Source organism: Zophobas morio, unplaced genomic scaffold, assembly GCF_036711695.1.
Source record: "Zophobas morio isolate AGI-343-1 ecotype UQ-CSIRO unplaced genomic scaffold, CSIRO_AGI_Zmor_V1 ptg000023l, whole genome shotgun sequence".
NCBI lineage: Eukaryota > Metazoa > Arthropoda > Insecta > Coleoptera > Tenebrionidae > Zophobas > Zophobas morio.
Genome location: NW_026972128.1, coordinates 2,797,038 through 2,813,594, shown reverse-complemented (window position 1 = coordinate 2,813,594; position 16,557 = coordinate 2,797,038). Strand labels below are relative to the sequence as shown.

Below are 16,557 nucleotides of genomic sequence, written 5' to 3'. Positions count from 1 at the left end.
CGTCACCTTATAAGTTTGCCGAATAAATCCTATCTAAAATGTAGAAAATATGATGAGTCTGTACTTGTGATTTGACATTCCATTCATACTTTTTGGATTGACATACACAGAGTAACTCAAAAAAAAATGAATGCGTGAATTTATTTTATTCATTTAATCAGGAACTGCAAAACCGAATGTTTTAAAATCTTGGAGATGTTTTAAAGTTATCATAAACATCCTAGCTTAAATGTGCAAAATATGATGAGTCTATACTTGTGATTTATCACTGCATTAATATTTTTAGGTTTGCGTATACAGGGTCTCAAAAACATGAATGACTGTCTCAATTTGTTTTATTGATTAAATCAGGAATTGCCAAACTGAATACTCTGAAATCTTGCAGGTGTTTTGAAGTTATTGTAAGCATGGTAACTTCAAAATGTATCCGTTTATCAACCCTAAAAAAATGATAACTTCTTTGCCGAACAAATCCTACCTAAAATATGCAAAATATGATCTTGTAATTTATCACTGCATTCATATTTTTTAGATTTGTTTAGACAGGGGGACTAAAAATAATTAATGAATCAGTCAATTTATTTTATCGAATAAATCAAGAACTGCAAAACTGTATTCTTTGAACTCTTGCATATATATGTTTTAAAGTTATTAAGGCCAATTCTGAATCAAACGTGTTAAAATTTAAAGGTTTTTAAAAAATAAACAGCCAATCAGACTTATGAATTTAACTCGTTACAATGGAAATTTAACACCCTTTAAATTTAACAAGTTTGATTCAGAATTACCCCTATTGTAAACATAGTAAATTATTAATTAAAATATATCTGTTTATTCCCCTCAAAATACTGATGACATCATCTCAAAATTTTGCCGAATAAATTCTGCCCAAAATGTTCAAAATATGAGGAAATTTTACTTGTGTTTTTGCACTTTTTTTAATATTTTTTTTTTTTTTTTTTTTTATTTTATTAATTACGCTATTAAATTTTCAGCGTGACTCAAGCATTTTTTTTGGGTTTTTATGAATACAACTTTGGGATGGTTTGCTTCTGAATTAACCCCCTCCAAATTGTCAGCAATATTTTGAGGAGACTTTATAATATCTCCAAGATTTCAAAGCATTCGGTTTTGCATTTCCTGATTAAATCAATAAAATAATTTCACGCATTCATTAATTTCTTTAAGTCACACTGTCTAAGCAAATCCAAAAAATATAACTGGAATGATAAATTACAAGTAATAATAATAATAATATGTATAATAGTAATAATTTAATACATATAATCCAGTTCGTACATTAATGGGAGGGAAAAAAACAAAGCTATTTACCTTACAACAATAACTAATAAAAATAATTTAAATAAATCAAATGAGAAATTGGGTGAAAGTACCGGTGTAAAGACAGTAAGGATTTACCAGCAACGATTTTAGTTCGAACGTAATGTCATGCAGACACATAGAAATATATTTCAAAAATATAGCTACTACTGGTTGTGAGTTGTGACACTATAAAATTATGTGCCTCAGCTGTCTAGCCTTTAGTATAAATTAAGTTCCAACAAAAAGTCAAATACAAGGAATACAGGGTATTACACGAATGAGTACGAACCTAACTGAATTAGAATTGCAACCCAGAATACACCGTCCAAGCTTACATGGATATTTTTTTAAGTTTTATCAATTCTTTTTTCAAAAATAGATATAATGGGCGATTTTGACTTTTGTTAACTTTTGACAAAAAACGTCAATTGATTTGAAATTTCAAAAAGATTTTTATTTACATCAAGAAAATGCAAAGAGCTGATCGTTGTCCGTCATCTGCGGACTTTAATTCTTGCACTAGATCACGTCAGGTCAACTAGTGATGAAATTTGTTGACTTTCAAAATCCTGTTGCCAGAGGCTACATTAACAGACACTGCGGCTGCCACTGTTTTTTGTATCACGTGAGGGTCATTTTCCACTATTCCCAAAACAGCAAACTCATTTTCGTTGCCAGTAGCTGTTCTCCGCCTTAGGTTTTTTTTTAATTGGTGGTCAACTCTTCCGTAACGACATTTCCAGCTTTTTAAAGATTTTGTTGGTAGATGCTTTTATCTGCAGATAAGGTTCCACATACATTCTAGCTGCCAAAGAAGCGTTCTTTTTACATTCCCCATAAATGATAGATTCGTTTTATCGTTATCTGAATACATTTCAAATGCTGACAAACACTGACAAATTTATAACGCCCGGATAACTATGTTTAGCGCTATTTGAAATCTAAAAAAAAGGCATCCAAGTAAGTTTTGAATTTGTATTTTGGGTTGCATTTTTAATTCCTGCAGGCTCGTACTCATTCGTGTAATTCCCTGTATATACCGGCTTATATCATTGACGGCACGTCTGTAGTATGCATATCAGTGTTTGTGCCACGAAATATATTCACGCATTCATTAATTTTTTTGAGTCACCCTGTATATGCAAATCCAAAAAGTATGAATGGAATGATAATTTACAAGTACAGACTCATCATATTTTCTACATTTTAGATAGGATTTATTCGGCAAACTTTTGAGCTGACGTCATCAATTTTTTGGAGGGATAAGTAAATATATTGTGATTAAAATTTTATCATGCTTATCATAACTGTAAACCATCTGCAAGATTTCAAAGCATTCGGTTTTGTAGTTTCAAATTAAATATCCAAATGTTGTTTCCTAATTTTGATTTTTTTCCAAAAATCTGGACTTTTCGGGTAAAATCTCAATTCGGAGTCATAAACTACATGTGTAAGACTATATTATTTGATACAATTTAAGACCTAATTACTATGTACAATTTTGAAGTGACGTCATCACATTAGTGGTGGGGATGATTAGACAAATTTTGGTTAGGGTTTTATCATCTACATGATATACCTAATATAAATATAGAATTTGTCTAATAAAAATCCGGGACGGCAGACAGACAGACAGACGGACAGACAGACGGACAGACAGACGGACAGACAGACGGACAGAAGGACGGACAGAAGGACGGACAGAAGGACGGACAGACGGACGGACAGACGGACGGACAGACAGACGGACAGACAGACGGAAACGGGAGACCTATTTCTTCGTCCTCTATGGGTCATGATGGGTCGAGAAAATGCAAAAATAGAGAGTCGGCCGACTCACTTGATTACAATACTTCCTTTGCTTGCGCTCGGGAAGTAAAAACACAGAATTTGTATTATGCACTTATAAGGACGATAATTTGAGGAGAGGAGACAATGATTTTTTTCCAATTTCTACTAATAAAATGCTCATTTTGTATATTAAATCTCGCTATTAAAACAATAGTTTAATCGAAAGGATGAATAAAATGTTTATAGCAACACTTTATTCAGACTGTCATTGACAACACGAATAAAGTAAAAAAATTAAAAATTCGGACTACCACTGAAATTTTCGTTGCTATGGATGCGTGGATATTCAATTAAAATTTGCAACGCTTGATAGTCCACTTCCTGTAAAACAATCTTAATGAAAGTCCAGGAACATCCTTTGAATTTGACCGTGACGAAAGTACAGGCAGCTTAGGTAATTTACCGTCTTTAAATGTTCATCATATTAGTAATAGCACAATTAATATTTATGTATGGATTACCTAAACAATACATTTTTTGAAAAATTTTGCGAAATTGGACAAAATCTTGTATGATACACGTGAATAAACGAATTTTATCCACTCGAAAACATTATCACAACTCGGCTTCGCCTCGTGTGCTAAACTGTTTTTTCGTTCATCTGAACATCACGCGGAGTAGGCGTTGGCATTCCGTTTGACACAAACGGCATGTCTGTTCTTATAACATCCATTTAGCAGAAACATAACCTGTTGTATGTTAGAAGTATTATATGTTATAAGAATAGACATGCCGTTTGTGTCAAATGAAATTCGAACGCCTACTCTGAGTGATTTTTCAACTGAACACCCGTTACAAAACGTGTATAAAATTTAGGTCAGTTATACCATTTTATTTCCCAAAAAATTTTTATATAATTACGTTTCTAATCTGACAGTCCTTTCGTTAAAAAAAAATGCATTTAATGCAAGTGTGTTATAACTCAATTTAATGTCTTCAAATTTTGTCTATTTAAAAAAACAGATCCTGGAAATAAATGACTGAAAGGCTAAGATCATTCTTTTTAAATTTGTGTTTAAAATTGAATGTTTCAAAAATTTCATTCCTATTCTTAATAAAAACTGGAAAAATCATACAGTTTTAAAAGCAATCTATGTTTTTGTAGTTAATCTCAGAATCTTGGGTGTTTTTTGAAATTTTGATATCAATAGCAAATTTTTTAATCGGTGAAAAATTTTTCAAAAAAAAAAATTATTGTAAAACATTTAAATAATTTTAATGTAGAAATTTTGGTTAGCCTTTTAACCACACCATATAGACAGGCAGACAGAAATGTATCATGCTTATCATAACTTTAAAACATCTGCATGATTTGAAAGCATTCGGCTTTGCAGATTCAACATCAAATTGCAAAATGTAGATTTTATATTGTTGAATTTTTTTCCAAAAATCTGAATTTTTCGGGTAAAAACTCAAGACGGAGTCATAAACTACATGTGTAGGACCATGTTATTTTATACAATTTAAAGCCCATTTACTATGCACAATTTTGAAGTGACGTCATTCATCACATTATTGATGGGGATGATTAGACAAATTTAGCGTTAGCGTTTTAGCATCTACATGATATTTCTAATATAAATACAAAATTTTATAACAATAGGACAAGTGGGTACTTTCGGAGATTTTTTTATCTAATAAAAATAAATTTTATAAAAATATTTTGTAATATAACTTCAAAACTGCAAAAAAGAATGAAATTTTGCAAACGGTTTAGGGTTGTCGTAAGCGCAGTAAATGGTTAAAGAAAACTGGTTCATTTTTGATGATGTCATTTTACAATTTTGTCGAATAAAAGTTCTTTGGATTTTATAGTATATTCCTACATGTGAGCGTTATGTATCCATGTTGAGTTTTTACCCTGGATATCCATACTTATGAGAAAAAATCTCTGGAAGGTTATTTCGACAGAACCTACCTCGGCCATAAAATACAGTAGAACAAATTGAGCTTTGAGATATTAAGTATAAAATTTAAATTTCAGATTTTTTTTAATGATGGTCTCTATGAGCTAACATTAATGTATGTGTGGATTTTAATGTACGGGTAAGGAACATCCTATGCATATATTTGTTTCTAGTGAGTTTTTCAAATAAAAATTTTTCGACGACGTCATCAATCTTTTAGCAAGGACATGTAAGTATCTCAGTTTGATGTGTAGTGTAATACTGTTAACAAGAGTACAGGTTTTTCAAATTTTCCGCAAAATGCGATGGGCAAAATAACATTCTTTATTTTTTTTTTATCATCTTGTATAAGCAATTCTAGAAAATATGAATGCATCTATAAACTACAAGTATAGATTCTTAGTGGTGTGTCTATTTTCGATTTATCCAATGAAATTTTAAGATGATGTCATCAGCTTTTTATTGGCACAAACAGATACTCCGAAATCTTACGAACGTTTTAAGCTTACAAGAAGTATGATAAATCGTTAGTCAAAATTTGTCTGTTTTTACCTTCCCAAAATTATTGTTACAATTTCGTCGAATAAATATTCTTCAAACTTATGACTGTCTACGCTAGACATTCAATTTTTTGAACAAGAAACTGTAACTAATGTCCCCTCCCCTGCATTGAGAAGCTAAAACCAATCAAATTTCATTATCTTTGAACACAAATGTCACCCATGATGCTTGTTATTTATTTATTTATTTATTTATTTATTTATTTATTTATTTATTTATTTATTTATTTATTTATTTATTTATTTATTTATTTATTTATTTATTTATTTATTTATTTATTTATTTATTTATTTATTTACTTATTTATTCATTTATTTATTTATTTATTTATTTGTTAAACGAAGCGATCGTTCTCCTTTATCATGTAGGTAGAGTAAATAAATGCAAATACTTTTAAATAATATCGACTTCATCACAATATGTATAGTGGGGCTTTGCGTCCAATATTAGTTCGTGGCGTTTTATTGTAAATGGTAACCGAGTATCTACAATTAAATCTAGGCCCGCAAATGTTTATTTTTTGCAGTAGTTCACGACAAGTTATTAAATTATTAAAAATTTTGAACGCAAATTGAATGGCACAATTTATACGCCTACACTCAAGTGGACTGTAATTAAATTTGGCTAAAAGTGCAGTCTCTGCTTGGTTTCTACCTGGCCATCTGTTCTCTTCTTTGAATACCTACAAATACTTCAAAAACTTCCGCTGAATTTTTTCTAGAGATAAGATCTGATTTTGGTAATAAAGGAATCAGGCCAATGAGCAATATTTCAAGCTCAGACCAGAATTACAGCTTGTTCATATCGCTCTGAATTTTAACACAATCTTCCACATCAACTATTGTACAAAAATTTTTACATCGTCCGCAAATATGAGTACCTACTTTAGAATTCTCAATGACATCAACTAAATCATTAATATATATTAAAAACAATAGAGGCCCAAGAATGGATCCTTGCGGAACACCAGACGTCGCAATATACCAACTAGACTTGAAACCATTGTAGTGAACAAAGTTCCTGCGAGAGGATAAATAAGATGCAAAAAACTCAAGCAGCCTCTGCGATAAACCAAAGTTCGATAGTTTCTCCAGCAAGGTCCTATGTTTAAGTTTGTCAAAGGCCTTTGAAATATCCAAATATATAACATCTAATTCACCCATATTGTCGAGCACGTCCACAATATATTGAGACATACATATCAGATTCGTTAGAGTAGATCTACCAGAAGTAAAACCATGTTGATAAATCGAGATATGCTCCTTTATATCAAAATAAATTTAGTTATAACTGACTCTTTTGAAGATTTTAGAAAAGTTAGACAATATCGATAAACTCATCATATTTTGCATATTTAAGATAGGATTTATTCAGCAATATTTTGAGATGACGTCATCAATTTTTTGGGGGTGATGAGCAAATACATTCTGATCAAAAATTTAGCATGTTTCTGATAACTTTATAACATCTCCAAGATTTCAAAGCATTTGGTTTTGCATTTCCTGATTAAATCAATAAAATCTTAATTTCAGGCATTCATTAATTTCTTTGAGTCACCCTATCTAATCAAATCCAAAAAATATGACTGGAATGATAAATTACAAGTAATAATAATAATATTTTATTATAATCCAGTTCGTACATTAATGGGAGGAAAAAAACAAAGCTATTTACCTTATAACAATAACTAATAAAAATAATTTAAATAAATCACATAAAAAAGTGGGTGAACAACCCTGTATAACATTTTTTGCATAAAAAGTAAATGATTGTAAATTTCAGACTCTTCACTACCTGGTGAGTGAATTTTAACATGTGAACAATCTAGGGCCCCTATACATTTTGGAAATCTAGCGATCCTATGAAATTGATGACTATTCCTTTGAAAGTCGTCGTCTTCTGTTCCCGGCATCTTGATAAAAACAGAATGCAAAGTTGTTATTACTCTGGTGATTTTATAAATTATTTGAGAAACTGTTGTAAAATAAACCGTACACCAGTCTTGAAAAAACGAAATCTTTTCAAAAATTCTCCAGGATTAGGTATACTTTCTAAAGTGATTTTCTTTCAACTGAAAAACCACAGATAATCGTCTTAGCTCTTGATAGATTAAAAAAACGTGGTGCTCATTTTTTAATAAACTTCAATAATTTTGCGTTGTGAACTCCACAAAAGCGTGATTAAGAAAACCAAAAACTAAACTAAGTCAACAGTTTCAAAAGCAAGGTTGATTAGAAAGAAGTGTCGAATTTTATCGCATATTTTGCCGCTAAAATAATTTACTATTATTTAATGTATTAGGTTTATATTGTTTATACATTTTCCTCCTCACTCTAAAATGCATGTGTATTTAGATATGTACTTCACTGATATCTTCTATGTGAAAGCATATTTTGCGAATTTTGTTGTAAGCTATGTTTCATATGCTTGCTCTGAAACAAATCTATGAACGTTCGTTTCAAAACAATTCTATATTTTCAACTTTCAAAGCGGGTACAGTTTTAATTTTAAATCTGAACTCAATTCACAACTAAACTGTTGACAGTATCCTTAATTTTAACTATTTTTCACAATAAAAAATTTCTCTAAAATTATCCTCTTAATAATTTAATGTCATTATATTCAAAATTCAGTCTATGCATCTTTATTGTACCTCCTTAAAAAAGAACACACAAAATCATTATTCATCGAATCGTCTGGTAGAATTTTCTAAAAACAAATACAATAGCTTATTGTTTTCGCAACTATTCAGTTTTTAACATAGTGCTCAGTAATTAACAAAAACTGAACAAAAAACATTGCACTTATAGAAATATTTGGGGGGACTACGAAATTCACACTAAAAACTGGACCATTTGCACCCGGTACATACTTGGAATTAACGTGTAGCTGGGATTGTCACATACCCCTAGAAATTTAATATTAAAGCTTTTTCAAAAGAAATACAATTCACAATTTATAAATAAATTATTTAAATGTATGTAGATAATTAATAGGTAATATTTTGTTACATCAGTGGAATAAAAGATGGGTAACTTATAACAACATTTTTTATGCATTCTCTTTTGCACAGAGTTCAAAGGTTTTATCCATAACTAAGCGTTGCAACCCACTATTAATACTTAATGATATTCACTAGAACAAATAATTTATTTATGGAAGCCTCGCAAAAACTTCCAGTACAAAGTTGCCGTAAGAACGGTGAAGATGACAGACATTATCACTCGAAGTTTCCATGTGAATATAACTGTTCTGAAATTTGTGGGTCTCTACGATCGCAACAGACGTGGCATAGTGTACAAGATTGGAACCTACTTTTTATATTTTTTGACTATAGTTCTCACAATATTAATTGTTGTGAAATTATTCGTTGGAGAAAATGATGACTTTGATCAGTGGAGTAGGTCTTTAATGTACTTAAATACCTCTACGTCTTGCCATCTTAAATTTATACCATTAATGGTAAATGGACCACGCATCAAGAAATGCATTAATTTTTTTGGTAACAAACGATTTGCACCGAAAAATAATCAAGAGAAAAAAATCATAGAAGACTGCGTTTATATTTGCAAACGAAATTTTTTCATTTACGTCAGTTTAGTGATATTACTGGAATTTTCTTGGAGTATAATGCCTTTGTTAGACGAGAAACAAAAACTTCCAGCTGATATTTGGCTACCAGCTGGTGCAAAGCCAGTGTTACTCTGTGCCGCATATTTGTACTGTTCTGCAGGTATTTACGACATAATTAATCTAGAATAATTTGCTTGCATGTTTTAACGGTTTTCAGTGATTTTTTATAACGGTATCACCACGACCATGATTGAATTAATTTTGGCTGGTTTACCGTACCATGCGACAGGCCAGTTTAAAATTTTAAAGTCTAATCTACAAAATCTTGTACCAGACCTACCACAAAACGGAACTGATTCAATAATCAGATTTGAAGATGCGGACAAAGTTTTACGAAAATGTATTTTTCTTCATAACAACATTTTGTAGTAAGCGAAAAATACAAGATTTAGACCTGGTTTATAGAAACCGAAGTAAAGTTAATTCGCGATTAACTTTTAATTGAGGTTCGTTGCTAGGCGACGTGCAGGTTTTAACCAATCACGAGCTCCCATTCCACATTTTAATCCAGTGTTAAATTAATCGAGGATTAAATATTTAACTCGCGTTTCTATAAACGGGCCCGTAAAGTACAAACAAGGGGTTTTTCATTTGGACTATATAAATTTCAGCTTCATTGCCGAATTTGAGGATTGTTTTTCCTGGACTCTGTTTTTCCAAATTGTAACGACTACGTTGGGTTTATGCTTTTGTTGCCTTGGATATGTCTCGGTTCGTAAAAATTGTATTTGTTGACATTTGATTGCTATTTTAGACAAATCTATAGGGCTCTGCCACAATTGCTACAGATTGTCTCATTCTCGTACCAGCGTACGCATATTTAAGTTGCCAGTTGTTATTTTATTGTCATTTTGCTACGATCTTAACACAGGAGGTATGTACCGTTAATTGAATTTCTTTTTCGTTTAGTACTAAACGGTAAGATGTTGCTTTTTCTAAAACAACTTTTGTCGAAAAGTATTCCCAGTAAGAATAAATACTCTGAATGATCTTAAGAAGGTTTATAATTAATGATATAAAATTTAAGATAACGAACAATATTTTAAGCATTTTCAAAACTGTGACACTAGCCGCAATTTTGTAAAAAGTGGAAAATTTTGGTAAAGCGGAAAAGTTACAAGATTACATTCTGTTTTATATGATATTCCATATATGAGGTGATTTATTTAGCACACAGTTCTCGATATCTTATATGTATACACAATTACTAGAAATAGAAAAAAATGTTGAAGACTAAAGTTGCATGGTTGTTTGAGTAACAACGACTAAAATAATTTTTCAGTACACAGAGTGTTCTGTTTTTGATGAGTAATATACAAATCAGTTTTTTCAGATGTAATATTGCATATATTTTCACACACTTTGATTGACCGCTTTCAGGCTTTATAATCATGTTCATAATTTATTTTTGATATTCATTTGTAACGATGCCATGTTAGGACGACTTATTTTTTGTTATATTTGATATGTGTACAATATATGTATATTGTATAAAAAGATAAATAGTGCTACACGCTTTATTGTAGTATCAATTAAATTCTAATATATTTACGTAAGTAGACAGCTTTGAAATAACCATATTTCATTTTTTTTTTAATATGTTAGTTTGTTTCTCAAAAAAATGCTGCAGATACCTGAGGAGAATGACTAAGAGTAAAATTTGAAAACACTTAAATATCAATATTTGGAAATGATAATATTTTATATCTTTTATAATCACTCTGCATATTAAGACTAAGTTTGATTGATCCATAACAAAAGGCGTTCCTTACCGCTTTCAAAATATGTAAAACAGCCAAAATAACACTTTTATGATCTTTTTCAACAAAAGCGGAATAAAACGGGACAACGTCACATCGTAATTTCAAAAATAAGCTATCCTTTGTCTAAGACGATGCTTCTCAGAATAAGTTAAAATGTTATGGACGAACATATAACGTGTTCCATTTAAAAAACTAAATATGTCATACCTCTAAAACTCAACACTCTGTATTGTTAACGAGAATTTGAGTATATGTTATACCAAAAAACGTAGAATTTTAATTCTTCACTTCTTTCCTATTTCTCTACCAAGCGTGTCAATTGAAAAAGACTATGCTTTGATTATATTATTTGATATCTGCGAGTTTTACTCACTTTTTAGTGTAGTACGGGTATTATTTACTAAAATTATGATAAGCATTAAATTGATAATAATTAGAAAAATTGGTCTACAAAGTTTAGGCAGTACCATTGTCGAGACTCAGAATCTTCACACGATATTTGTCATGGTTTCTTAAGTACAGATCTCTTTGACGAAAGATATTTACAAAAAACCAGACAAGCGTCATCTTATGCTACTTATATCAATCAGACTTTCCAAATAAATTTTTCTGGTGAAGTCGTCAACAATTGAGCAAGAACAAATATATCAATTTGATTACTATTGATAATATTAATTAGATGCTATCCAAAATTTGTCCGAATATTCCAACCAACAATTTGATGACATCATTACAGAATTTTACAGCTCAAAACTTATTTCAATTTTATAAAATATGATGCTTCTTTCTATACTGTTTATGAATCTGAGCTTAAATTTTACTTCAGGCGTAAATTGTTGACAAAAAAAATCAAAATTTTAACAGCAATTAAAAATTTAATTCTTAAAAAACCGACACATTAATATTTTACATTTATAATTAAATATACAAGGTGTTCCATTTAAAGGTGAGGCCGAAAGTGGTGTTGTTTTTCAAGAAAATTGGGAATAGGTGTTTTACTTTTGAAAGTGGTTTAAAGAAACTCAGGACTTTTCTCTTTTTTTAAGTGTGTGAAAGAATCTTTAGGCAGTTTGTGTTTTTTCGAGTATTTCAAAAACTGCTGACCTATTGAAAAAATTGGAAAACCCCCGGAAAGGCCGGGTACTGAGTTTGAAAGAATTTTTGGGGCCCCTAGTAGACATTTTAATATATATAAAAAAATTTGGGTTTATTTTTCTTTTTGGTGTTTGAAAGAATTTGAAAAACTTTTGGGATCATCGTGTTTTGTTTTTGAAAGAGTGTGGTCAAATCTCAGAGATGCTTCGAGTTCTTTTTTGGATGTGAAAAAATTACTCCTAATTCGGAAAGTTGGGATTACCTGGTATTTTGTTTTAGCTTAAAGAGTGTCAAAGAATTCTAAGAGTTCTTAGTCTCTTTTTTTATATTAATTGGAGGTGGCACAACAAAAAAGTAAAATTCGCAAAATCAAATTTTATGGTTTAAAAAACTAAACTTGTTTTATTGACTGTTCTGTAGGGGAAGGGAAGTTCTATTTAAATAAGATTAGATCAATTTTTTATATCTACTTACTTGGTATAAGGATCAGTTGCACAAAATGCAAAATAATGATGTCTGGAGAAAAGCAATAGAACAGAAAAGGATATAATGACTTAATGAGAATATTGAATTTAAATGGAATTGAAGAGATGATTTCCATTTGGTATTATAGTAATCCCACTGTATTGTATTCATACCATCTTTTTAACTAGGCTAGACTCCTTCAAGGCAATATTTTCAAAATAACTTAACCAAAAAGGTAGACATGCATTAGCACACTAGTCCAAAAGTATTTTTGATAATTAAGAAGAATTTGCTTATTAAAACTTATTCGTTATATATACATTGATAACAGTTGCAGCAGCTATTAATAGACCTCCATTTTTATATAAATTATCATACGTTAAAAAAATATATATGCTTTTGTTCTAAAAGAGAAATAAAGAAAAGTGTTTATACCAAAAAATAACGTGTGATCAAAAGCTACCTACAAAGATATTCTTCTTATCCTACTTAAGTAATTCCTATAAAAACACACAGTGTAGTAAAAATATTTTTTTATTTTTCTACGAGTAGCATATTGCTGTAAATTTTCAAGAATTTTGAGAGAAGAACTTCCAAAAACTTTGTATCAGTAGTTGTTTTCGCTTTCTTTGGAATATCAAATTTCTGATTTGCTATTGAGGATGTCAAGTATTATCTACTACCCTCTTCCATTGAACAACTTCCTGACATATTTCATTTACTCTTAACATCTTAAATTTGGCAATAACGAAGCTTTTTCAGATTTCTGTTTTCGGGGTGATTTAATAACATTTTTTTAAAATTTTAAATCTTTCGTTAGGCACTAGAACTTTTACCGCCAGAGCTATCATCCTGTAGTTATTATCTAAATATCCTTTCTAGTTTTGTTCTGAAACTACACGTATTGACACTCTATTAGCAATAGCTTTAATTGTTCTCAGATTGCTTGCCAAATACAATCAAACGACGAAAAAGGGGCTGACTCTTGATAAGTATGCTAGTATAATTTTGGAAACTTCATTCTACGCTATAAAATTTTATTGGCAATAACGAGACGGATAGTAGTACAATAGCAAGAGATATTTACAACTTAAAGTTGTCGTGTGCCGGTAATCCCTAATGTTAGAAAGCAGAATAATCCAGATGAGGTGACGTCATCAATTTTTTGGAGGGGACAAGTAAATATACTTTGAATAAACATTTATCATGCCTATCATAACTGTAAACCATCTACAAGATTTCAAATCATTCGGTGTTGCAGATTCCAAATTTAATTGCAAAATGTTGTTTCAGAATTTTGATTTTTTTTTTCAAAAAATCTAGACGTTTCGGGTAAAAACTCAATTCGGAGTCATAAGCTACATATGTAGGACTATGTTATTTTATACTATTTGAAACCCATTTACTATGTACAATTTTGAAGTGATGTCATCACATAATTGGTAGGGATAATTAGGTAAATTTTGGTTAGCGTTTTACCATCTACATAATATAACTACAAAATTTCACAACAATTGGTCTAGTACTTTCGGAGATTATCTGTCTAATAAAAATCCGGAACGGCAGACAGACGGACAGACAGATAGACAGACGGAAACGGGAGACCTATTTCTTCATCTTCTAGGGGTCATGAAAGGTCGAGAAAATGTAAAAGTAGAGGGTCGGCCGACGGACTTGATTACAATATTTCCTTTGCTTACGCTCGGGAAGTAAAAATATATGAAACTGGTATGTTTTAATCTGCAAAGAAAACCTATATTTGTGAATAAGGAATTTTCCAAAATTAATAAGATAGCCTCTCAGTTTAAATTATTAAATACTTTAGGAGATGAACTAAAAACACCACACAATAAAATAGATAGTAATAAATATTTAAATCTAAAATTTGATGCCAATCAATCAATGGAATTTGGAAATCTTCTGTCTAATAAAATAGACACAGAGGAAAATAGATGCTCATGTAAAGACTCATTATATTTTGCACATTTTAGATAGGATTTATTTGGCATCATCAATTTTTTGGAGGGGATAAGCAAATATATTTTGATTGAAAATTTACCATGCCTATGACAACTTTAACATATCTGCACGATTTCAAAACATAAATCACAAGTATAGACTGATCATACTTTGTATATTTTAGACAGGATTTATTTGGCAAGATTTTGAGGTGCCGTCACCAATGTTTTGGATGCGATAAGTAAATATATTTTCTTTAAAAATTTACCGTGCTATAATGATTCTAAAACATGTGCAAAATTTCTAAATATCTGATTTTGCAGATTCAAAGTTAATTGCAAAATGTAATATAATTTTGATATTTTCTCAAAAAATCTGGACGTTTCGAATAAAAACTCAACACTGATTCATAACCTACACGTGTAGGACTTTGTATTGGTATAATTTAAAACCCATTTACTATGTACAATTCTGAGGTGACGTCATCGTGTTATTGGTGGGGATGATTAGACAATGTTTGGTTAGCGTTTTATAATATTCATAACACACATAAAATTTGTCAAAAAGAAAGAGAGAGAGAGAGAGACACAGAGAGCAGATTTTTAATTAATCACACGATATTTATTTTACGTAAAGAACAATACAAACATAACCATGGGCATCCATGGATTTTTGAAATTTTGTCTCTTTTTGTTGCATTTTGAGCTCACACTTTCACAGTAACGGTAATTTGACGAAAATTCTATCAGAAATCAATCTCCAAAAGTCCATGGCTTCGTTGATCGAGTTATTATTGCTATGTCGGTAGAATTATCCATATTAACGTGATTTAATTTAATACTCTGTTGTCTGTGAAGATTTTCATTAGTTAAAAAATATGTTTTACTAAATTATTTTTGTTTTTTAGAACAACGAATTGAGAGATGCCATTTACCTAGGTCCTTGGTACCGATACGATGTTAAAATACGAAAGACGCTATTAATTATCATGGAACGTTCAAAAGTACCAATTACTCTTACTGCTGGGAAGGTTGTCAATCTAGATTATGGAATCTTCACTTGGGTAAGTATTTCAATAATTGTTTATCCGTTATATCTGGTCTGTATATGTGTTTCAGGCGCTGAAAACCAGTTACTCATTGATCGCAGTTTTGAAAAGTTTTTAAAAAATTATTCGTAATGATTTCCTAACACATTTTTAAAGTAAAACTATTTATGTATAGAAAACAATGTTATTATAGGGTCAATGAAAATTGTCAAATTGTTACTTTTAGATGACACACTATTAAGAATTAAAAAAGCAAACCAAAGTTTTTGCAAAATACTATGTACTTTTAAAGAAAGACAATCTAAATCAAAAGTAGAGTTAGAAATTATGTCCCCACTGCTTTATATTCCACTGCAAGTAGGAATCAATTAATGATTTCTAGATTTTTAAAAAGTCTAGAAATAATATAAATATTACCAAATGAGAGTTCGACTGGAGTGATTCTTTTAATTTGAAGTAGTAATTAAATCAAATTTGGTATTAACGGTTGCAAAATTGTAATACTTCGAAAGTTTCTCATAATTTCAGAAACATGCACTTTATGTAATTTTTAAAAATAGTCGTCTTCAAGATGTAAACAGTACAAGCACTTCTTCTTCGTATTTCTATTTATAAAAAGATACATATGTAATCCAAGAATTGAAGTTGATTCATTTTATTTCCTCAATTGTGTAAGGAAATGATCAAGGCCTTTGAAGACTCTAAAACACCGCCGCTTCCGCCTAAACAATGCCTCATTATTTGCCGCCGAAGATAATAGTGTTGAACTGTTTTCACAAACCGCCTAAACAACAAACCTATTAAAGAAAATTATTCTCCGCCACATGCACAAAAGGAAATCCAACAAAGAAAATGTAAAACAGTCTGGCCTTTCATATTTATTTAAACGGCAAGTGTTCTCTTACGAATTGGGGATTTTCGTTTAAATACTTTTTTACAACTTAAGTGCCCG

At 30.5% G+C, this 16,557-nt stretch overlaps 1 protein-coding gene across 1 annotated transcript in view; it reads left to right on the top strand.

Moving 5' to 3' along the window:
- Positions 1-15,750, top strand: part of LOC135134570 (odorant receptor 43a-like) — a 94,901-nt gene extending 79,151 nt beyond the window's left edge. The window contains exons 4-5 of the mRNA XM_064063267.1: positions 15,465-15,620; positions 15,676-15,750. Of these exons, the coding sequence (XP_063919337.1) occupies positions 15,465-15,620; positions 15,676-15,723 (204 nt within the window). The 3' untranslated portion in view covers positions 15,724-15,750. The remainder of the gene's footprint in view (positions 1-15,464; positions 15,621-15,675) is intronic.
- Positions 15,751-16,557: the final 807 nt, after the last annotated feature.